Source organism: Malus sylvestris, chromosome 7 (genome assembly GCF_916048215.2).
Source record: "Malus sylvestris chromosome 7, drMalSylv7.2, whole genome shotgun sequence".
In the NCBI taxonomy this organism is placed as follows: Eukaryota; Viridiplantae; Streptophyta; class Magnoliopsida; order Rosales; family Rosaceae; genus Malus; species Malus sylvestris.
In genome coordinates this window covers 24,063,796-24,088,959 of record NC_062266.1, presented here as the reverse complement: position 1 = coordinate 24,088,959, position 25,164 = coordinate 24,063,796, and the positions used below count along the sequence as shown (strand labels likewise).

The 25,164-nt window shown below is 37.9% G+C and overlaps 2 protein-coding genes across 3 annotated transcripts in view; both read right to left on the bottom strand.

The window, feature by feature from the left end:
- The window catches only part of LOC126629141 (uncharacterized), a 99,641-nt gene that overhangs the window by 33,240 nt on the left and 41,237 nt on the right, over nt 1-25,164 (bottom strand). The window lies entirely within an intron of this gene.
- LOC126629134 (probable pectate lyase 13) lies at nt 800-6,208 on the bottom strand. 2 transcript variants are annotated; one of them, XM_050299049.1, is made up of 4 exons: nt 6,086-6,208; nt 4,282-5,182; nt 3,553-3,758; nt 800-1,109 (listed from the first exon to the last, which is right to left on the bottom strand). In XM_050299049.1, exons 2-4 carry the CDS (start codon nt 5,149-5,151, stop codon nt 851-853), a joined length of 1,335 nt encoding a protein of 444 aa, XP_050155006.1. In that variant the 5' UTR covers nt 5,152-5,182; nt 6,086-6,208; the 3' UTR covers nt 800-850. The 2 variants fall into 2 exon arrangements, with proteins under 2 accessions (XP_050155006.1, XP_050155005.1); XM_050299048.1 differs by having other exon boundaries at nt 5,522-6,184.

Here is a 25,164-nt window from a genome sequence, read left to right as displayed (position 1 = left end):
TCACTTGGTTTAGGTCCCTTGTCTTCTTTTCCCTTGCTCTAGATAGTTTATAGATATCCAACTCTCCTTCTTTGGTATCTAGTCGTTTATACATATCGTCGTAAGCCGCTAACTTAGCTTCTCTGACAGCTTTCTTCGCCTCTTGCTTCGCTTTTCTATACCTTTCACCATTTTCATCGGTCCTCTCCTTGTACAAGGCTTTACAACATTCCTTCTTAGCCTTCACCTTTGTTTGTACCTCCTCATTCCACCACCAAGATTCCTTTTGGTGTGGGGCAAAGCCCTTGGACTCTCCTAATACCTCTTTTGCTACTTTTCGGATACAACTAGCCATGGAATCCCACATTTGGCTAGCTTCCCCCTCTCTATCCCACACACATTGGGTGATTACCTTCTCTTTGAAAATGACTTGTTTTTCTTCTTTTAGATTCCACCATCTAGTCCTTGGGCACTTCCAAGTCTTGTTCTTTTGTCTTACTCTTTTGATATGTACATCCATCACCAACAAGCGATGTTGATTAGCCACGCTCTCTCCTGGTATAACTTTGCAATCCTTACAAGTTATACGATCCCCTTTCCTCATTAGAAGAAAATCTATTTGTGTTTTTGACGACCCACTCTTGTAGGTGACAAAAAAAAAAAAAAAAAAACATCCAAAACATGATCTTTCAAAGTCAAAAACACACTCAAAAACCACATCACTCGCTTGATAGTGTGCAAAACCCAAAATTATGTCATCTTAAGGACCAAGAAACCTATAATAATGCAGATAAATAAAAGCATATGTGGGGACCACAGAAGCAATCAAACAATTTGAGAAAATTTTTCCCAAATTTGTTTTGTTTGAATTTTATAATAATGTTAATAATAAGGGTAGTGATAATAGAGCGCCACCATGATTGGTGGTAACGTACAAAATAAAAATAATTAAGAGAGACAAGAATATTGTGTTTGAAGATGATGAAGAGCTTGGTCCAGCACCGTTCCCAAATATCATTCCGAAATAGTCATCGTCATTGCCCTTGCCGTTCGATCCTCCACTGCCACTGGTGGTGCTGCCGCCGTCGGTGATGGTCCCATCATCGGGGCTTGTTACGCGACTGCTCTCCCTACAACATGACAACAGGGTTGAAAGTTACAACCGGATAAGTAAATGAATAACAAAAGGACATGAATGGTGACATTTGGTGCAACAGAAGAGTCCATGAAAATAAACCCTAAACAATAACAATCTGCAACAAGTTTTAAGATGTAGCGACGTCTGCGAAGAACATGAACAGTTGCCTAACGTGTATGAGGACGACTGCCGTTAGCCTTCACCAGAAAACAATCTAAAGATTGGGAAGGGGCTGGTGCCATAGAGGATAGGAGGGGGCTGTGGGGGGAGGTTTCCTAGTTTGGCAAGTCCTTTCTCAAGTTGTTGGAATTGCTTTAGCCGTTTTGGGATAAAGGATTGGAAAACAATGCAGCAAAGAAACAATCCGAGGGAAAGTCAGATAAGAAATCTACTGAAATTTTGACAGAATTGGAAGCAATCTTCGGCGAAAGTAGTACAAACAGCTAGCTGGAGATCGTTATGCCAGCGTTCGTCAATAATTATTTTTCTCAATCCATGGCCGGAAAAGCGAATGATACACATTGTCAGTCTCTAGCAAGACCAGGAATAAGAACATACTAAACCATCCCCACATATCACCCCAACTCAAGCCCGACATGGTTCATTAACCCCCCAATCCTCGAATCACTCTAGCCTATGGTTCATGGACTTGGGTTGTTCCGGCTCGTTGATCAATAATGTCATTCACACATCCATTTTTACTTCTCATACATTCCTCTCAATTTCTGAGTGTCGAATTTAATAAACTAAAGAAGAGTAATCTACAAAAACCCTATAGAGTAATCTAATCTGAAAACTAAAAGGACTGAATGACATCAAAGTTAAGAATCAGTCTGTTAAAAAAAGAAAGGAAAAAATATTTGTTTTTTTAAAAAGGGAAAGGTCTCACAGTCAAGACTCAGGACCTGGGGTCCAATGCTGCATGGGCAAGTTGTCCATATCTAGATTTGGTTATTATCATATCACAGGAGTGGACCCAATAGCAAAATAAAATGCAGGGGCGGGCCCATACATATGAAAAATCGTATAAAAGGACCCCACACTTGCTGACTGAAAAGCAGATGATGGGAGTATGTGAGTCACCTTCCCAATGCAGAGCACAGGAAGCCATGGCCAAACCTGGGCCTCCTCCTACAGCACAAGCATCACTAAAACAAGAAGGCTCCACATGCAAAACTTTTGCACTTTGCCTCCTCCTTACACGCGCTTACACTTTCACTAATCTAAACATCTCACAAGCTTCTTCTAATGGGGACACTCTTTATTAGTTGTTGACAATGTTGCACCAATCTTCCCCACACACCCCCCCCCACACACACAACAAAGATAAACCTACCTATCCCTCCCCACTGTAACTGCATCTCAAGCACAAGGGCATTTTTGGTATTCAGTTGATCCCGAAATAGTTAATAAATTAGTGATTTTAACACTCCCACTTTCTCCTTTGTCCCAAGTTCTGCTTTAATTTTAATTTATTCAATTAAAATGCTTAAACAACTAGTAGTGAAAAATCACTTCCCGTCCAGTAGTAAAAGAGAAATGCTAAGGAGACTCAAAAATGATATTATGAATGAATTTTTTGACATCTTATATTTTTTACATAATATTTTACAATGCTGATACTGAAATTAATGTTAAATAAAATATGCCAAATAGTCAATAAAGAATCTCGTTAACATTTCCCATAGTAAAATAGGGTGTTTATTTTCATACACTTTATCATTTGCACCATTTGTTGGTTTGTAAAATAAGATGGTCTTTTGAGAAGGTCAAACGCCCAAGAAGCCTAGAAAGCATCAAATGACAAAAACAAGAGTGGGTGGAGATACTTGCATATAAATCCCAAGGTCACAGCTTAATTGTTTAAAATTAAGCAAAAGCAGATTTGTAATTTAATAAGCTGTAATTAATGGGAATGGTACATTGGGTGCTTTTTGCCAAGCAGAAAAGTAGAAGTGGAAAGACAACGGGCAACACTACGACTTAGACAACTCAAACAACTGTAAGGCTGCTATCTATCAGCGGCTAGATTCCCAATGGCCCCATCATGATCACGTGCACCCATACAAAAACCCTACTCCATTTTCCCACTCTTTTCATTTCCACTAACTACTACACTACTATTAATAAAAATCGTTTTCGGATAACTAAAAACGCTTGTCTTACAGTAAAATTGTTCTCTTAGCCTTTTAAGTGCTTTTGTGAGAACCATTTTAACTTTGTGTAAATGAAAGACATCTAACAAAAGTGCTTCCTACCCAAAAAAGCCACCCAGTAAGAAAAAGAACAAAACAAAAACAAAAAAGAGAGTATCATGCAATGCAAGGGTACTTTGGTCATTTTGTCCAAATTTTCTATCAGTAAGACAGTTAACGTGGCAGGTAGTACAGTTGAGAAAGTAAAGAAGGGAAGGGTGTTGTGGTAATTTTACGTACCTTGGATCACCGAAAACACCGGCGTTGGCTGTGATTCGTTCGATGAGAGCAACGGACTTGGGCTCGATGCTTGAGGCCTTGGCGTACTGAGTGCTCATTCCCGCGCCGGACGGCACGAAAAACGCGCCGTTTACCATTATGTCCCCCTCCGTCCTCCAATTCCAGTCAGACCAGTCCCCCTCGTTCGTGTCCACGCGCTTTGTCACCTGTGCACAACAGGCGCGAACAAAAATATCATAAAACAATTTGGTCTTTTGACTCTCACCAGGTCATGCCAAACGAACAGCTGCCTCCACATGCACACTGTCAGGCACTACTGTCTCTGTCAATGGTGCCCTTTTCACTTTCAAACAATCACACATACAAACGTAAAACCTTTTCTCTCCCTAAACTCATGTTTTAAGAGCATCAAAAGCATTTGTGACGGTATTACAAATCAATCTTATTATTATACATTTTATTCAAGTATGCAAGTTAAACGCCAGTGCAAGTGGGATGATGTATCCCACCATGTGACCCCTTTTTCCCATTTGACATGTAGGCATTAAAGAGAACCTATGCCACCTGGAAGCGCGTGACTATAACAAACCCAACGCGCCGCCCACTGGGCCCGCCAAAGAACAAATTCTCAAAATCATGAAACAATCATGCTAACCTTTTTCAATTTTCCCTCTAATCCGAACGTAAAATTAAAAAAGACACGAACTTTACAAAAATTACAATTCTTACCTCCTTGGCGTTCTGGTCCTGAGGAGCAGTGTAGCGGTTCCCCTGGCTGTTGATGGTGGGGTTACCGCTACCGCCGATAGCATACATCTCCCACCGCGTGAAGTCGTTGTTCACCACGTGGATGTACCCGCGTCTGCACCGCGGCATACGCTGCACCAGCGCCACACCGAAGTGGTTAAACGCAATCGTCACCTGCATCCCGCTGTCCGGCAGGTACTTGTCGTCGTGGCCCAATAGCATCACCTCGTCGTGGTGGGCGAAGTAGTTGTTGGAAATCGTGATTCCGGTGGACCCCATGATGGCGTCGATCAGTCCGTCGGCGCAGAACGAGAGGGAGCAGTGGTCGATCCAGATTTTGCGAGCGCCGAAGAGGGAGATGCCGTCGCCGTCCGATTTGCCGCGCCAGCCAACGTGGGTGGGGCTGGAGGCGATGTTGGTGTTGCCGGCGGGCTTGCAGTGGTGCACGTGGATGTTGTGGATGATGATGTTGGAGACGTACTGGAGGGTTATGCATCCACCGCCGGTGACGTGGACGTTGACGCCGCGGCCGTCGATGGTCTTGAAGCTGTTGACAATGAGCTCGTATTTGAGCTTGATGGTCATGTCGGCGGAGAAGATGATCCAGAGGGGCTCGGTTTGGATGACGGCGTGGCGGAGCGTGCCCGGAGTTGGGTTCGCCGGGTTGGAATCGGAGGAGTCGGTGACTATGTAGATCAGGCCCCCTTTGCCCCCCAAGGCGTCCATGCCGAACCCAATGCCGCAATCGGCGAGCCTTTGGCGGTTGTTGCTCCAGTCCTCGCAGCGCCAGCAGTCGTCGATTGGGTTACCGCTGAGGCACTTGCTTTGGTCCTTGACATCAATGGACAGCATTTGGCGCCTGGAAACAGACGCATTGACTCTCCTGAACACCAAAAACAGAGTGCCCTGTTTGGTTAGTGGGAAAATGAGGAAAAATGCAGAAAAAATTAGCTGAACCCAGATTGGGGTTTTTGGTCTAACAGCTTAAAATGTATGATTTGTGAAAAACCCAGAAGGGATTTTTGAAAGCAGTGTGTGCCAGAGCATTAAACACCAAAATGTACCAAACCCAGACAGGGTTTTTAGCTGAAAAATGGGGAGCCAAGACGAACCCTTTTTGCAAAATAAAGAAAAATGAGCAAAACCCAGTTTGCAAAATCGAAAATGAGCAGACCCCAGATGGGGATTTGAGTAACTTGGGGGCAGAAATGAGGGTTCTAACCTTTGAACTTCATAAACAACAGCATCAGGGTCTGGGTGCTGGTGAGGGAGGGTGAGGTTCAAGGAGGAAGAAGAAGCTTTAGAGAGAAGGGATAGAGAGAAACAAATTAAGAGAATGCAGGTGGTAGGAAGAAGCATTGTTGAACAATAATGAGGGGGGTTGGATTTGGATGGTTTGTTTGTTGTTGGGGTTTTATTGCATCTGTGTGCAAGACTCTTCCTTTGGAGGAGGATTAGGGGAAGATGTCTTGCTTACTTGGCTTGGCTGCCTCCCAGTAACAAAAACTTCGGAAGCTGCAAATTTGGGGAAATGTGAGGTGGGTTTATATAATAAACCATGATTAAATTAAGGGAAAAACTTGATTTAAATTATTAAATTGGGGGAAATGTGGTAACTTTTCTTCTAGGGTTCGAAAAGAAAGGAAGATTGGCTGCCGCCGTTGGCTCTTATAGGGACAGCCGTGGAGGCCGTCGGAGGAGGAGTAGGAGAGAGAAAGTGAGGAAGTCTCTCCTTCTCTCTCTCCAGAAATCTGCCTTGCACTCTTTCAGTCACTCACATTCTTACCTTGTATGCTAATCTAGGGTGAGAGCTTATCCGAAATTTAGATTTTGTGCTGGGATTAAGATTCTTTGCGGAAAGTTATGAATGTTGTTATCCTGAGATGTAAATTATAGTCTCTTTCGGGTTCGAGTGTGGACAAGAACCCTTTCCGCTTTTGGTGATGTGATTAGAAAAGATTTTGGAGGTTAATTAAAACTTTGCAGGGTTTTTTTTTTTTTTTTTTTTTTTTTTACCAAAAATAAAATATTTGCAGGCTTTCAGTAATTTTCTTTTAGGAAAACTAATGAAAATGATTTGAACACTTTGAGTTTTAATGATAAGGACAAAATAAAGGGTAAAGTGAATAGTACCATGATTGACTTTTTAGTGTAAAAATGTGGTTTTTCGTTAAAGTGAACAGTACCGAGAGCTTTTCGTTAAAGTTCCTTTTTCTTTTTTGGCCCGGTGAAAAACGGAGGCACCGTGGCTGCCGTTAGAGCAACTTTAGCATTGCAAAGGTCCTTTAAGGCAACTCATTATTGAATAGTTTTCAGTGAACATTAACTATTTTTAATGAACAGTAACTGTCTTTTGCATCTCTACCACTAAGAGCAACTCCAGCGTTGCAAAGGCCTCCCAAGGCAAGTCACTATTGAATAGCCTTAATGAACAGTAACTGATTTTGCATCTTCACCCCTACACTGAATAGTCATGGCAATAAACAATAAAATATTAGTATTTTTTATTTTATAAAATAATACAAAATAATTTTATTTGTAATTTCGGATATGATTTTTAATTATTCTTGTTGCGCCACGTGTCATTATCCGAGAAGACAATTTTTGGGGAAAGATATCGATAAGATATTTATCCAATGTTGTTGTACCACGTGTCGTTACCTTTTCAGAATTGTTGAGGATGGATTTCCGATTAGATTTTTAACCAATCACGTCGCGCCACGTGTTACAATATGTTTACAATCTTTGATGATAGATTTCGATCAGATTTTTAACAACTGACGGCATGCCACGTGGCATTATCTACAACCTAATCATTTTTTTTTTCTCCATATAGCCCACCATCCATCCTAAGAAATCACACATCAAATCAAAATCAAAATTTCTATCATTGTTCATAGTTTATGCTTCCTTGTTACAATGTCTTCTTTTTCAAGGATGTTGTGGGAAATCGAGGAGCAAGAGAAAGAATTGTTTAAGTAAGGGGAATAAATGTTCAATCTCCAGGTGGGCAAAAATGTGATGGAAGAGGAAGAGGATGAGGAGCGTAAAAGGAGAGATGACGAAGTAAGAAGCAAATCGGTAACATTTCCGAAACTTTGAGAGAAAGATTGGAATGTGGTTAAAAGTATTTAAGAAAATATGAAATTGTGGTGTAAGGTAGAAGATAATGAAAATGTATTTATAGAAAAATAAAATCAAATTTTTAAAATTTTTTTTACATTTTTTTATTAATTTTTAACAATTTTTATTAACTTAATTAATTTCTGCCGTTGGATTAAAAAAATAAATCCAACCTTCCAGATTGTGCCATGTGGCACAACGGTAACATTTCAGAATTTTTAATGTGATTTCTTTTTTCAAATTTTAAAGGCGAATAATGTGGACCGGTGATCTCAAATCCAAAGGTTGATATTGCAGAAGGTTTTAAATTGTTTTTTACCGTTGAAAATCCAACGGTCCACAAAAAGTAACTGTTGAAATCCAACGAACGAGAATGTGCCATGTGGCCACCAATAGTAACATTTCTGCCATCTGCACGTTGGGCCCCAGTGTCTGAAATGTTGTCAAGGACGCGCCCCCACAAGCGCGTATTGTGCACGCGCTTGACGGAAAAATAATTAAATCGTGGCTGACGTCAGCGTTGCATCACCTAGCCCTCGAGCTCTCAGGCGACCGATTCTAGCCGAGCCTCTCACTCGGGCCCCCCTCCTTAATCGCCCACATGGGCTGGAGGTCTCTAGGGTCTTTAAAGTCGCCAGTCTATTGGGCTCTAGCTCCCGTTGGAGTTGCTCTTATAGGATGGATTATCTCCCCTATTTATTTCCCCCGCTTCGTCCTTCCCTCCCAGTTTTTTTTCTTCTCTCTCTACCTTTTTTTTTCTTTCTCTCCCTACAAAGATGAAATTTTGAGCATTCAAACAAAAGGGGTGAGAATGGAAGGAAAAAAGAGAGAGAGAGTCCTTGTCCGTTATGAAAATTGCCCTTTTCGTACGAGAAAAATGTTAGGGGTGGAATAAAATACTGAAAATATTGAACCGTACCAATTCTGTACCGAAACCAAAATTGAAAAACGATCGAAAAAAAATAATGAAAAGTTCAGTACCATAAACCTAATTGAAATTGAACACACTTTGGTACAGGTATCGGTCTCATGTATACATTCTTCAATATGACCGAACTAGACCGAATATATATATATATATATATATATATATATATATATATATATATATATGTGTAATATTAAAATAGGGTTTAGGAATTACATGGATTGTTGGATTGGTTGAAATTTAATCTCAACTGTTCAATCAAATTTAGGTAAGTTAACCATTTTCATTTTGTCATTCAACCCTCTCACTTCTCGAACTTGAACCTTCTCATCTCTCTCGACCCCGCCTCTCCTTTGCCCACCTTCTCCGAGCCTCGACTCTGGTCGGCGACCACACCATAACCTCTATAGCTCGATCACTCCACAGACAAACCACACACATACATACCGCTACCTCTCTCTCCAATTCTCTCTCGTCGAGCGACTCTCAAGCCTTAAAATCGAAAGTTTTGTTTGGGATTTAGATTTTCTCTTAGTAAGTTTGTAAGTCATCTATGACTTTTCAATAATTTAAGATTGGCATTCAAAATCTAGGGTTTTTTTTCAAATTATTTTTCTGTAGTTGATTTCTAGGGTTTGTGAAATTGAGGTTTCAAGAATTTAATTACTGTTTCTAAAATTTTGATTGTTTTTGGATTTGAATTTAGATTTGGATTTCTACAATTGGATTTGGAGTCTAATTTCAATTTCTGAGCATGAGTATTGTTTAATGTTTTTGCAGTTTGAATAATTTGACATGGCCAATCCTGAGTCGTACCGAAATTGTCGAGAATACCGAAATTTCGATTTGGTTTCGATTTTCGGAATCTCATCCCAAAAGGTATCGGTTCGGTATTCGATTTGTTTTTTTTTTTCAATTCGTGATCCCTAACCGAACCAACCCTAAAAAAAACAAAGATAACTTTTTATTTTTGGGAAACTTGAATATAAGTTCAATGTTGTGGCCTATTTTATCTGACAAAGGGAAGGGGCCAGTGGCAAAGAGAGAAGAGAGATATGTGTTTGTAGAATTGTGTAGATGAATGTGTGTGTTATTCCCCCTACGTAGTGCCTTTAAGAGGGAGAAGAAATTCTTCATCCCTAAGGAATACAAGTCCATATAGGAAAGAATAACTTAGAATCAAATCTAATCTAGGATTTACACAATCACATTTAAACTAGAAAGTTTATAACTTTCCCCCTTTGAGTGTGTAAATACTCAAGGTAGATTCGGCATCATGTAGAAGTTGAGGAAGTCGATTCGTCAGCATTGATTATGGGAACACACTATTCTCAATAAGGTAGGAAGTAAGTCTCATTAAAAAACCCTATGGCTATGGTAAAAACCCAAGTAGGGACAAAACCAATAGTCTAAGGAAAAATGCGTGAGAAATGCAAAGTCAAATGAAACGTCTACAGGACGTCATCAGGGATATGATCAACCCAAGGTGGATGCCTCGTTAAAATCTAGTTAGGTAGCAAAAACCTAGTGGAAAAAATGCTCCTAATTGTAAGGAAAAAGAGTACATTAAGAGCAAGCAAGTATACTTCAGGATACTCCCCTTGAGTTTGACACAATTCTAAAGAGAACTAGCAATGTTACAACTCAAAAAGTTTACGCATGCCAATTCCTTGAACAAGCTTCTGAAACGTCACCTTCGTTAGTGATTTGGTGAAAAGGTTGGTCATATTGTCTTATGAACGAATTTGCATGACTTCAATCTTCTTCTGATCTTGTTGTTGATGTGAAAAGAACTTCAGCGTAATGTGCTTGGTGTTGTCTCATTTGATGTAACCCTTCTTGAGTTGTTCAATGCATGCTGTGTTATCTTCATAAATCATCATCGGGATATCAACGACGGGGTAAAGATCGCAGGAGCTTCGAATATGGCCCACAACTGCTCTCAATAATAAACATTCCCGAGTTGCTTCATGCAAGGTGAGAATTTCAGCATGGTTAGACAACATAGCAACTAAGGTCTGTTTAGTTGACCTCTAAGAGATTGCGGTGCCTTCAACGGTAAAAACATAACCCATTTGAGAGCGCACCTTGTGTAGATCATATAAGTATCTTGCGTCGGTATAACCAACAAAGCGAGAATCGACTCGAGATAAGGGGGTGCAACATCACTCGATGATTTGTAGGGATAGAACAAGCCCAAATCCGTAGTACCCTTAAGGTAGCGAAAAATGTCTTTAACACCGGTCCAATGTCTGCGTGTTGGTGTATTACTATATCTTGCCAAAAGATTAACAACGAATGAGATGTTGGGTCTAGTGCATTGAGCTAAGTACAATAAAGCACCTATCACACTTAGATAAGGAACTTCAAGCTCTAAAATCTCTTCATCATCCTCATTCGAACGAAAGGAATCTCGTTTTGCATGTAGTGATCAAACGACCAAATGACGACTCGAAGGCTTTGCTTTATCCTCGTTAAAACGGCGCTCTATCTTGAGAGCGAGACAGTATTGAGTCTTTCCTAGATCTTTCATCTTAAATTCCAACTTCAGGTGCGCGATAGTTCTAACGAGTTCATCAGGAGTTCCGATAAAGTTCATGTCATCAACGTATACTACAACAATCACAAAACCGGAATGTGACTTCTTAATGAACACATAAGGATATAGTTCGTTGTTCACATATCCTTGACTAGTCAAATACTTACTCAAACGGTTATACCATATTCTTCCGGATTGCTTCAAACCGTAGAATGAACCCCTCAGCCAAATTGAAAGCGTGTTTCGGGGTTTGGAAATATTTGATCCAGTCAATGTAAGTCATTTGGGAACTTTCATATAAATTTCCATATCAAAATCTCTATAGAGATACGTAGTTACTGCGTCCATCAGCTGCATACTCAGTTTTTCAAAAGCTACCAAACTGATAAGGTAGCAAAAGGTAATCACATCCATAACGGGTGAATAAGTTTTATTATAATCAATCCTGGGGCATTGTGAGAATCTTTTTGCAACAAGAAGAGCTTTGTAACACACAATTTCGTTTTTCTTATTACTCTTGCAAACCAAAACCTACTTGTAGCCGACGAGCTTCACATGTCGAGGAATGGGAGCTACAGGTCCAAACACCTTACATTTCACAAGCGAATCGAGTTCAACTTAGATTGCTTGTTTCCAGTTTGACCAATTGGTTCTACGTCGATATTCATCAATGGAACAGGGTTCAATGTCATCACTCAACATAATCTCAGTAGCTACTGCATATGCTAATGCATCGTCTACAATCATCTCATTTCTACACCACGCATCATCTAAGTTAACATAATAGACTGAAATCTCACGATTCTCGGGAGGTGGATTCATCTCTTCAAGGATGCTTCCGTAATCTAGAATTTCTTCATGAGTTGGATAGAATGAATAAGCGACAGTTGGATTCACAGTAGACTCTTCAGGTGCCTATGCCATGGGTTTCCTCTTCTGGGGGTGTGAATCATTTGAACCAAGAGGTCTGCCATGCTTTTATGTAGGGGCAAATGATTGGCTAGCCACTAATGTAGGTGGATCACCAAAGTTGGAGTCCCGAGTCTCCAGGAGGAAAATCCGTCGTATATTTGGTACATCTATCTTTGCAGGCACATTCGCAACTGGAATATGTGATCTTATCACTCACACTAGATCGGTGAAAGATCTAGCATACTCTGATCTATGCTCTGGAGATCTAATATGCATTGCACTTAAGTTTCAGACTAAGCGGTGTGAGGATCTAAATGAGACAAAGTGGGAGTCATCCACGATAATTCGCATCATTCTTCAGGAACGTTGACGTTCTTATTTCCCCTAATGACAGGAAGACTGTCTCATAGAAGTGACAATCAGCAAAATGAGCGGTAAACAGATCACCTATCAAAGGTTCTAAGTAATGAATAATCAAAGGAGAATCATATCTGACATAGATTCCCATCCTTTGTTGATGCCCCATTTTTTTACGTAAGGGTGGCGAAAGCAGCACATAGACCTCACAACAAAAAACGTGCAGATGCGATGTCAGATTTGTATCCGGTAACCAACTAAAGGGCGCTATATGGTTGGGTTGCAATAGGAATTAGGTGGATCAACATGGCTGCATGCAATATTGCATGGCCCCAAGCAGCGATTGGGGGCTTGGTACGTATAACCAACGATCGAGTAATCATTTGTAAGCGCTTAATGAATATCTATGCCAGGACGTTCTGGGTGTGAACAAGGGGTACTGGATGTTCAACTTCAACCCCAACCGACATGCAATAGTCATCAAAAGTTTTAGATGTGAATTCTCCAGCATTATCCAATCGAATAAATTTGATTGGATAATCAGGGTGATGAGCCCTGAGCTTGATAACCTGAGCCAACAATTTGGAGAATGCAGCGTTCCTTATGGACAACAAGCACACGTGTGACGAACGTGTGAAGGCATCAACCAAAACCATAAAATATCTAAATGTCTGCATGGAGGTTGAATCGATCCACAAATATCCCCATGAATCCTTTGTAAAAAATAAAAAGGATTCGAACGAATCTTTTCATAAGAAGGCTTAATAATAAACTTTCTCATTGAACATGTTTAACATGCGATTCCTTGAATTGAACCTAAACTTCGGGTTAATGGACGCATGTATGATGATTTAAGGATACGGTGCATCGATGTTCATCCAGGGTGTCCCAAACGATTATGCCAAAGTGTAATTTCGTGCACGGTCCCAGAGGTAGGGCTGGCTACATAGTGGCTTTCTATGGGGCATATGGTCGTAGTATACAGAACACTCGGAATACGCTCCATCTTCTCTAGAATACGCTTTTGGCCATATTCGTAGAAAGTTATGCACAAAAATTCAACTCCATTTTCTACATAGGTTTCAACGTGATAATTATTATCTTTAATGTCCTTGAAACTCAACAACATTCTTTCGGAACGCGGAGAATAGATTTCCTCATCAATGGTCAAACTTGTACCATTGGACAACATTATACATGCCTTACCGTATCTTTTAATCAGGTTGGATGGGCCGTGGACTTGAATGCTTAGGCATCAAACTACAAACACACACCCAGTCCGCATCGTTTCTCTGGTGATTTTTCGTCATTCCGACTAGGTGAGTCAAAGAACTCCCTCAATCTTTCTCATCTCACCATCCTAAGTCTAATTCATAGGTTAAATGTGCATGTTGGTGATGTTTTGGTGTAGGAAACACCTTAGAACTCAAACCCAATTTCTCCAGTGAAAACCCGGCGGCTTTCGAGCCGTTTCAGGAAAAATCATGTCGGTGCCGAGGAAACCAATGGTATTATTCGAATCCTTGTTCCCTGATCTTCATTTTGGTATAATACATGGCTAGGGTTAGTAAAGGTTTTGTTAGTCGGAGCTTCTCAGAATCCGGACCCATGGGCGTAAGCCCAAACCAGGCCCAAAACCTTAAGCCAAGCCTTTTGGCCTTTGTCCCAGGTTGGCCTATTTCTGAATTAGGCTCAGAATATTCTCTGGAATATTGGTTAGGTTGATTTTTTGGAATTTTCTCGAAAACCCTCCTAGGCTAATTTCGACGCCCCGAGTCCGTTTTTGACATCCATTTAGTCAAATTCCAAAGTTTTAACATGGTTGACCACCAAGGCGGCTCGGTTGACTTTTAGGGTCGACCGTTGACTTTTTGTTGACTTTTTATAAAATTGCCCGGTACCCTTCTTAGCTTATTTTGACGCGGTAATTTCAAATCCGCACTCTGTTTTCCCAAATTTAATTGTCTTAGAGGAGTTTTATTAATGGGTCCCAATATTATGCTTAGGTGCGATTACTATCGGAGACTCTAGCTTCCTTAGCTCGAACGGATGTGACATCGCAAGTAACTGTGGGTGAGTCTTTTCTTTTATATAGTGTTTGTATACTTGTTAGTTTCCATTTATATATTTGGTAAATAATTTTCTACGTTGCAACTAGATTAAGGTAACGTATATAAAAATTAACGTGTTGACAGCATCCATGCAATTATACTACGTCCTACCGGGCACATAGGTATGTGTATTAGTATGGATTCTTTAATGGTATTTACGATTATGAATAATATTTCACTGACTAGGGTTATTGAATTATCGAATTATCGATTTACCATTGCATGACTATATTTATGCTATCTGCTCATCTTTTGTTGCACCGGTGTTAGTACTCGCCCAGGCCAGGGCCAGTCTTTCATTTGTATGTGCACATCGCACCGTATGCTCACTTTGGATCCATTGTAGGTGCCAGTCCCGTCCTAGATTGCTATAAGCAATTAGAACTCGTATGTGCTGCGCATAGCGCCAGTCTTCACGTGATAGGTAGTACTAGAGCCTAAATCATTATTACACCCAGTCTTGTTCATGGCAGAATACCTCTGCATGAACTCGTGTGTCAGCAATGCTCAATGAACATTTGATATGACATGTTTGCTTATGCGAGATTATGCAGTTACGAATGTGATGTGTTGATGTGAAAGTTAACTTGACACACAAATTAAACCCTATTGATGACAATTGTAGTAATGATGCAAGTAGGGATCGTTCTAGACCGGGGATTAACTAGGGATGCTAATCAACACAAATAAGACTCAAAAACACTAAACTAGACTCTATAGACTCAAAACTAACTCAAAACACTCAAAACAACAAGAAACAATAAAAAAAGACTCAATTCTAGACCTAATAAGTGATTTGGACGAAAATAGAACTTAAAAGACTCAAAAGACCAAAAGAAAACAGGTTTTGACTCTAAAAACAAGACTTAATGAATGGGGATTTTGTTTTGACGAAATTGAAAGTTAAAACATAAACTTTGTAAACAAACTTAAAGACTCACGAAATTGATGAAATAGAATGGTGAAAGGCTAGTTAGAGGGTTCCTTCTCCACACATGAAACATATGCATACGACTCGATTTCCAGTTACTCTTTCAACAAACCATGAATGACAATGCCCCAAATTAACTAGATTGCACCAATTAATTCTCAGATTTCCCTAAATTCATTGAATTGAATGGAATACGCATTACAACCAAATTATTCTTATCAAGGACCCTAACTATGGAATACGCATGATAGAGACACATATCAAAGATCATTAAGTTTAATGAAAATCATAAGCTTTGATGAGGCATTCATAACTATGGAATACGCATGTTACTCTTGCCAAGGATTTAATTAACACAATCGTGACTAGCGACTTTTACTACTTATGAATATAAGTTAATAACGATTAGGTGAAATTCCCTTATACTTTAGCATCAAATTCATGCATGCAAACTAAGTGTCGACCCTCAATCAACATACATAAACATGTTATCAATCAAATAGATAAGTAAACCACATTCACGATTTATGAAATCATAACTGGAGGAAATCAAGTCATATAAAACATATGATCATGGCTTTGAATTCTCCTCTAACTACAAAGAAATTAGTTCCTCATGTTCGCAAATAAACAAAGATAAATAAATTTAAACATTGACATAAAGATAGAAAACACCTAGAAACGCTCCAACAATCCAAGCTCCTTGAATGGCATGCACGGCTCCAAGAGTCTCCTTCCTTCTCCTTTGCAAACTCACGGCACAAGAGGGATGTTTGGGTGAATGGTGTAGTGAAAATATGATAGAGTGTGGTGACTAAATGGTGCAGCAAAGGATGGTATTTATAGGCTGAAATTCGCAGCCCCTATGTAGCAAAGGAAAAGGATTTAAAGGCCTAATTTGTATAGGATAATAACACACAATCCTTGAAGGAAAAGGCTAAGGCTTTTAGAAACCAAGGGGGAAAGGAATAATCAGGTTTCTAGAAGTTCTAGAAAAGTTTTGGGGCGTCACTTTTGTAGGACAAGGGATAAGGCCTTCTAGAAAGGTTGTTTTGTGGCTGATTTCTAGAAAAACAAGGGATAAGGTGTGGCACCTTTGTAGGAAGGGATAAGGCTTCTAGAAATCAGGTTTTAAGTCTCCAAATAGGAAAAGAAATCCCTTTTGTAGCTGAAATATAGGTAGATTAGGATTAGGATAAGATATGATAGGATAAGGTTATGGATAATGTTTTGGATAAGGTTTTTGCACTTTGAGTTGATTCTTTGGCTTTTAACTTTCCTTCTTCAAGTAGGAAACCTTGTTTGAGTAGGAATCTGCAATCTTCTAGAAATCCAACTTCAACTAGGAATCATTCTTCAACTAGGAATCCATTGTTGACTAGGATTTCATCTTCAATTAGGCACTTTCCTACTTCAATTAGGAAACTTTGCATCTTCAAGTCTTCAACTTTGCAACACATTCCTAGCTTCTTCAATCCTTCAAATTTGTCCATTCTTTGTGCTCCACATGCATGAACTCCATTCTAGCTCAATTTTGCTCCAAAATGCTCCAAATTGCATCTTTTTGCTTACTTTGTCCTTAAAACCTGAGAACACATGAAAATAGCTTAAAAGACTAATTTAACTAAGAAAACACAACATAAATGCATAAGAACTAGCTAACTAAGGCGCATAAATATGCTCCTATCATGTGTTTACTTACGAAATATGATGTCGTATTGAATTCTTAAGCTAATGCAGGCCATGGTAAGTATTTTCATACTATATGTAGTATGTATATTTGGAAACTATACTTGTTTTACGGCGAAGGGTTATAATGTTTTCAAAAGGTTTTTATAAAACTTTATTGTTAGGCCCACTCCCCTTTGTTTTTCACCCCTCCAGGTTTTAGCAGATGAACTTTCGTATCAACGAGGATTCTTGGCAAATCTAGTATTGGAGACTACCTCCGATGGTATAATTCTCCATCCACTCTACTGTACTTTACTTATGCTCTAATATCACGTGTGATATGAGTTCATTCCCACTCACCAGCGCACTCTTATACTTAGACACTTTTAGGTTTAAATTTACTCACATTTTCCACAACACTACACTTTATGGCTTCATCACCCTCCTAGTGTCGGCCAACACCACTCGATTCAAAGTCCAGGTGGAAATCTCGAGTCAGGGTGTGTCAATTTATCTACCTATATGAAAGATTCATATTCATAATTAACATGTGTCACTGCTTAATGTATCTTACTTGTAGGTATTATATTTTTGTATTTTGTAGTTAGGTTTGGTATCTCGCTTATAGGTAGAATATACACTTAATTATTTATCTACCTATGCCATAAGTTTTTGTTTATAGTCTGCCTATAACATAGATTAATTGTATTACATTTTTTTCTTTTTATAATATACCTTTTATCACAAAATTTAATGGATTTAAAATTTTCATCTAAAAAGACAAAATTGAATAATTGATACAAAAATATGTAAGTTGATAACTGGACTTAGTTCTACAAACAACCTATACTTTTAGACATAGATCTAAAAGCCCTGTTTTTTTTTGGTTGTTGAATTGAGTTTGCATTTATTTGTATTTTCTAATAGCCCCCGTTGGACTGTTTTATTGTTCTTGTTGGTTTCTTATTAGGTAAACCGGTATAAAATTGTTTTATATCCTTTGGTATACACTTAATTTGTAACTTTGTAAGTGTGCATCCTTTTTTTGTTCAATTATTTTTATTAAAATAAATTTTGCATTGGGGCCAAATGGATTACAGGTTTAATTTAATGATGTCAAGCCCAGCTCATGGAGCAAACAATAATCAAAAGCTTAATGGGACAGAGATTAGACCAATGAAATGCACCTTGCAAAATGAGGTTGAATCCAGGAATATTTGGCATATGGGTTGGACAGAAATTCATAATACAATGACCCCATATATATCATATAAACTATACACTAATAAATGATAAATGCTAAGAAGATTCTTTCAAATTATGATTTTTTATTGAGGCTTTATCCAACTCACAGTTTAATTTAAATTCTTGTATTAACATTATAAATCATTGCGTCAAAAATATGAGATGACAGATAGTCCATGTAGATTCCCACTATTGAGAGAGTCTCCTTAGTATTTCTCAAAATAAATAAGTAATTGTTAATAGCACTCCAAAAATCTAATTGTGCACACCACACTTTCTATATTTAAAAAATAAAAATACTAGTCACAATTAAATTTTTAAAGTGACAATAACAATTACCGAATAAATACTCTCCGACGTGAAATTATCTATATTTAGGACCGACCTTCCCTGCAAATCCTAGGTGCATCTGATTAATTTATAATTAATTAGTACTGTGATATTATACAATTGTTTCCTATTGCTGGGAGCGCAATTTGCAAGTTGATGAAATACCGAAATTCAATTAATTAGGTCGGTAGAATGTTTCGTCGTAATTTTATATTAAAATGAGAAATTAGTTTAGGAGAAAACCTTGATTAACATACTGTTTTCTAATTGTTCACACATAAATAAATAGCTGTGATCTTGTAATGTGACTTGTGAGGAGACCGAGAGGTATAATTCCAACGAACACAAATAAGAGGGTGAGAGGTCACAATGATAGCTCTACCTGGTGGTTGTTTGGATGATGAAAGGCTACAGCTCATATTCTCTAAACATATAGATACTTAAAACTATAATGTTGATAAGTAATTAGTTCATAAACAATTAAGGTTCTAAAAGACTCTAGAATAGTCGGATGGTGGGTTGAGACATAAAGCCTAACACCTAGGTGGACTAAGTGAATTTAAATAATTTATCGTTATATCATATAAATAAATACATACTTACACTTAAAAAAAACAATGTTTGTATAATTGTATTGGGAATAAAATAAAGATAAAATGCAATAAAAGTTATAAGGTTGGTAAGCAAATATACAATTCAAAGGCCAAAAACCATAAACTCAGTAAGCAAATTAACAAATTACAAATATAAGAACGGTTTTCACAACTATTAAGTTAACAATTTCATTTGGATAGGATACGTGTTACGACCCATCCCAAATTATTATACATATTTCCTCCCTTAGGGTGTAAAGTGACGATATTGCCCTTGTTGGCTTAGTGACGTGGATGTACATATACAGTTTTAAATCAATTTTCTCGCTAACATAATTAAATCGTACTCGATGTCACGAGCGCGTTGACGCGAGTTTGGCCGAATAATGGGTAGGATTATATTTTAGGGTTGACTATACTTTGTCCACTAATCACCTTAACTCCTACTTTATTGGGCCTAATCAGACTTTGGGTTTGTTTTATTTTTCCTTTGGGCCAACTGAAACCTAATTTTCTCTCCCTCTTTCTCATGGCAACCCAATCAGGGCTTATTATCATTTTCTTCTGGCCAATCTCGTACACACACACACACACACGTACGCATACCCTTACCCTCTCACCTCTTCTCGATCCTTCTCTTTCATCCTTACACCCGAAGGCACACCCACACTCAAACTATACCAAAACTTCACGGATCGAACTCGAGATTTCCACCTTCACACTCCTCTCGAGCTCTAGAATCTAATGATACCATTCGTTAGATGAGTTGACGTGTTTTAACTTAAGGAACCATAGCCTCCGGCGAGGTGTCTTTTTGTTCCGACGTGATTGTGGCCTTTTTCCAAGATTTTAAGGGTTAATGAGGTTCCTAATCGACTCTATAGGGCCCTAGGCTAGTTTTGGAGTAGTTTGACGTCGGGACACACGAGTTCAAAGGATTCAAGTTTTGGCCGGTTTTTCCAACCATTTTCCGTTGGTTTTTAGACTCTTAATAGGTACGATCGTGTTCTACTCTTCAAGACTTTCAAATCCATATAAATTTCATAGATTTTGGTTGAGAATTGAAGTAGATATTAAGTTTTAGATTTTTTCCAGAAACCAGCGAGTAAAGACGGCGGCTCCGACGAGGTCACCATTAGTTTTAACAGAATATTCTGCTATTTTAACAGAATATTCCCTAACACTGTTAGGGATTCCGTCAATGTGTCAGGCACGTGCCTGTGCGTGGCCAGCACGTGTGACGTTCAAAAAAATTTCTTAAAATATAGGGGTGTTTGTGTTGTTGAGTAGATCATGTTGGTATATTAAAACACCCCATTTGAGCAATGTATGATGAATGAATCCTAGGTTTTGTTCATGTGCTATCGAATTAACGTTAAATTAGTTATTTCGCATATAAGTGAGACGTACCTTGAGGACAAGCGTGGACAAGCGAAGCTAGAGGGCTACGATCCTGCTACCTATCAGTGAGTATGCATTTAGGGTTTCTAGAACGTTTTTCTTAAATGATTTATGCCTTGAATGCCATGTTGTAAATGAGTTGCATTTTGAGTATTGCCCTGTTATACCTGTGAATTATATTGTGTGATGATGATGAGACTCAGGTAAGATTCATGTGAGTATAATGTGATTGAATGGATTGTATTTCATTGGTATTGAATGGATTGTATTGCATTGGTATTGAATGGATTGCATTGCATTGGTATGCATATATTTATTTAGAGCTCATCAAGGTTGCACCCCAGTATTAGTGCTCCCGCCCGGGACTAGGGCCAACCTTCACATGATCATTCACCTCCCGCACTGCACGCTCACCTTGGATCCAAGTTTGGTGCCAGCCTATTGTACAGACCATAATAGGTGGCTTCGACTCGTAGGTGACCAGCAATTTATCGCACATCATTCACGTGATCGTAGCACTAGAACGTACATATTTATACCCAGCCTGTCGTACAGGTCACATAGGTGAGTCCGACCCGTGTGCTAGCCTTGATTGATGAGCTATAGTTCCAGTCGTACAGGTCATATTAGGTGACTTCGGCTGGCATGTATTTTATATTGATTATACACATGGCTTACATGATTTAGAGCTGAAATGTTATAACATGGCGTATAGGGGTTACTATAGGGTTTTCTGGAAACTATACAAGTTTTACAGTGATGGGTTACTATGTTCAGAAAAGATAAATGTGTTTTTAACGCTTTGTTTTCGCCCATTCACTCTTCTGGTTTTGCGCCCCTCCAGGTTCTAGATAGCTGATCATCTTTGGTGGCTCATGAGGACTTCCCGACCGTTCTAACATTTCCATAAATAAGTGTAGGGATTTTCTCCCTGGTTTGTATAATTAGTACTTGTTCAATTTGACTGCACTTGTGATACCTATGCTCTGAAACGTTTGTAGCTTGACTGGGTTACTTCCTCACACTTAGTATTATCTTTAGTATAGCTAAGTTTTAATTGGTTTTTATTTATTCGCATTTTCTTATTATCGTATGCACATTTGTTGCACACTTGGCTACATCACCCTCACGTGACGACCAGTACGTCTCGACTTTGGTCGGGGTATGTCAATACGTGTTACTCACTTTAACTTAATTAGTTAATTAGAAAGAAAAAAAAAGGAAAAATTAGAATCCCCTACAGTTTTTCTATATCATTTAGATTAAACAAATGCGCCTTTTTAAAATTTGATTAAAGTACTTTGACCAATAATCACCTCTATGTTTTAAAATTAAATTAATTTTTGAATTTATCATTTTATCTGCAAGATGCACTTTTCCTTATTTCGTGGAGATATTATTAATTAAACTATATTTTCTCTTCTTCCAAACATGTTTTTTTATCACATTTTTTATGCAAACATTTAATATTATTTCTTTTTTCCAAATGGTTTTTTTCTTTTTCAAATAGTTGGTGATCAATATAAAATCTCCGTGTAATTCTTTCAATTTTTTTTTGTGAAATTATATATTTTTTTGCTGTTTTTTTAGGGAACTTTAATGAAAAGGGCTTAGACCAACAAATATTTAACCAAAAATCATCCTAAAATGTTATTTAACCAAAATGACTCAAAGTTTAATAAAAAATCATCCAAAACTATTGTCTACCTTTTTCGTGCCCTTATCCTCCTCTTCCTCGTCATTGTCCTCATCATCATCCTCTTATCTACACCACAAACAATTTATAGTGTTACTATTTTATTCCAATCAGATCCGATAAGGACCTACGGTCCTAGTGATATACGTACATGTCAGGCGTCTATAAATAGGGGAAAAAAAGAACCAAAACATAAAACTATTTCTAGAGAACCCAAAATATAACACTGTTTCTGGAAAAAAAATCAAATACAAGTTTTGTTTTTTTCTGTGCACAAACAAGCACTGTATCTGGAAAGAAAAGAACCAAAATCTAGAAACAGTGACTTAAATTCTAGAAACAGTGACTTAAATTCCAGAAACAACGACTTAAATTCCAGAAACATTTTATGTTTTAACATTTGATTGTTTCTTTTCTTTCATGCATCAATTGATTATATTTAAGAAACATGATGCTTATTTTGCTTTGAATCCGAATACAATGAATTTCACTATTTCTTTTCTGGCTTACATTTAAGAAACAGTGTGTCTATTTCATTTGGATCCAGAAACAGTAATTTAGATTCCAGAAACATTGTTACCTAAAATCCATAAACAGTTTATTTTTACAGTCCAAAACAGTGACCCATCGTTATTATTGAATAACTTGCATATCCCAAATTTATTTTCTGGAGAAACAAACGATGAATTCCACTAACGAAGAAAAATTGAAAAATAGTACCTCGAATACTTTATGAATAATAACGACGATCACGTTTCAACGAAATAATACAAAATATAAATTAAATAACATGAGGATCTATATTTTTGTTTGAAAGAAAAAGAAGAAGGTTTGCAAAACAATGATGAACTCCATTAACGACGAAAATCTGGAACTCAACCTAAAAAAGTTAGGGGTAAAATCGACAAATCATAATTTATTATAGTTAGGCCATTTTTAGTTGGACTACCTTAATATGGGTCTTGTACTAATCATTAAACAAAACTTATAACATGGTTTTTTTTATTAAAACTAAAATTTTTCAAGCCCTTTTCATTAGTTTTTTTTTTTTTTAAGTATAGTTGTTGACGAATTATTATTATTAGGTACAATACATTACGTATATATTATCTGTGGGTACGTTTGAATTTACAAAAATCATTAATTTGTACGTTTATTTGCAATTTTGGTACGTTTGATTTGATACATATTGTTAATATTGGTACATTATTTTTATTTTGTACACATTGTGTATTGGTACGTTTATATTATTCTCAATCATATTTTCTCTTAACGTACTAAAAGAAAAACTTATTTCGGTACGTTTGATTTTGGGGGATTTAAAATTTTAAACTATTTTGGAAAGAAAATATCTTAAATCGTAGATAATTATTGCTAAATTGTAGCATTATTGTGAAAATAATTTTGAATCTAACCAATAATTTCTTTTTTTTTTTGACAATTATCAATAATGGAGGAGAGTGTAATCAAAATGCTAGATTATAGGCAATTTGTTACAATTAGGACTGGTTCAGGTCAAGATCCCAAACCGAAACCCCTATCCCAAATCCCAAACCAAAACATTTCGGGATGGGATTTTATATCCCGAAATCAAAACCGAACCGAAACTATTCATTTCCCAAAATTCGGGATTCCCGAAAGTGTTTCGGGATTTTCGGGTCACTTCGGGAAAGCTTTAATGTGGTCTACTTCCTTCTACAAAAATTTTGTTTCAGATCTTCCTCAAGTCGTTTGAATGTTGGTGAGAATGCTCCTACAATTAACATAGAACCATATCTTATACATTTTCCATTGCAAAACATTTGGAGAGAAGATACTTTGACAAAAACACATAGAGCCATATCCTGCAATTACCCACCCTAATTCGAAACCCACAGTCCTTAAACCCTCACACATTCGACAAAATACTCAGAAATTAAGTTAATCAACATGAAATTTGACCCTAAACACTAAAGAACAAAACCCCAGTGAAAATAAAAAACCCTTACCTGGATTTTGGGACTTGATTGGTGTCAGATTCGAGTTTTCTTTCCTGCGTCTGCGTGAGTCGATGGAGGAGTGGCGGGAGCACGAGCGGCGGGACTGTGAGTGAGGTTGAGAAGGACTGAGAGGGTGAGCGAGAACGACTGAGAGAGAGTCTGAGAGACCTAACAAATGACCTAACTTAATGAACAGTTGGATTACATCTTAACAAATCCAACGGTTCAAGTAATTTCTAATTAAAAAAAAAAAAAAAAAAATATATATATATATATATAATATTGGGTTTGGTTCGGGATTACCAAATGCTTTCAAAGCTGTGGCCGAATCCCAAACCGAAACTTTCGAGACGGGTTCGGTTTCAGGTACCGAATTTTTCAGGAAATTCGGTTTGGGCATTTTTCGGTCAAATTTCAGGACGGGTTCGCGATATTTCGGGATTTTCAGGAAAAAATTCCACCCCTAGTTACAATTCATGCATATAGCACCAAAATTATGAAAAAAAAAGTTTAATCAAATCACTAAAAGGCATGAATGTTTGATCTAGAAAATTCAAAACTGAGACGTCTATATCAAAAGATTTCTAAAAAAATTACTTGAAATCGCCTAGCGTGCCGCCTAGACCGCCTAGTCCCTCCCCAACTTTAGTGACCGTTTTCCAAAATCACCACGAAACCCCATTGCCTAGCACCTAGGCCGATTTTTAGAACACTTTAAACAACTTTTCCAACTATTTAAGGGAGTGGGTCAGTGGAACCATTTAAGTGATTAACCTATCGTGATTTTAACCTAGTACCCCAAAAGAAAAAAAGGAAAAAAAAATCAATTTCTAATGATCTACTTTCCGAAGCTTTTTTTCCCTTACATTTGAAAGAGTGAGACGGTCGAACTATTAACTGATTAACCTATCACGATCTTAACTCGTCATGTAAAGTCAAATTCTATATTGATTTTCGGAAGAGTCAAGTTAGGTGCCTCGTTGATTAAAGTGCTCTTTAAACCAAGATTATGACTAAAGGCAGTGCAGCTAAATGCATACATGTATATA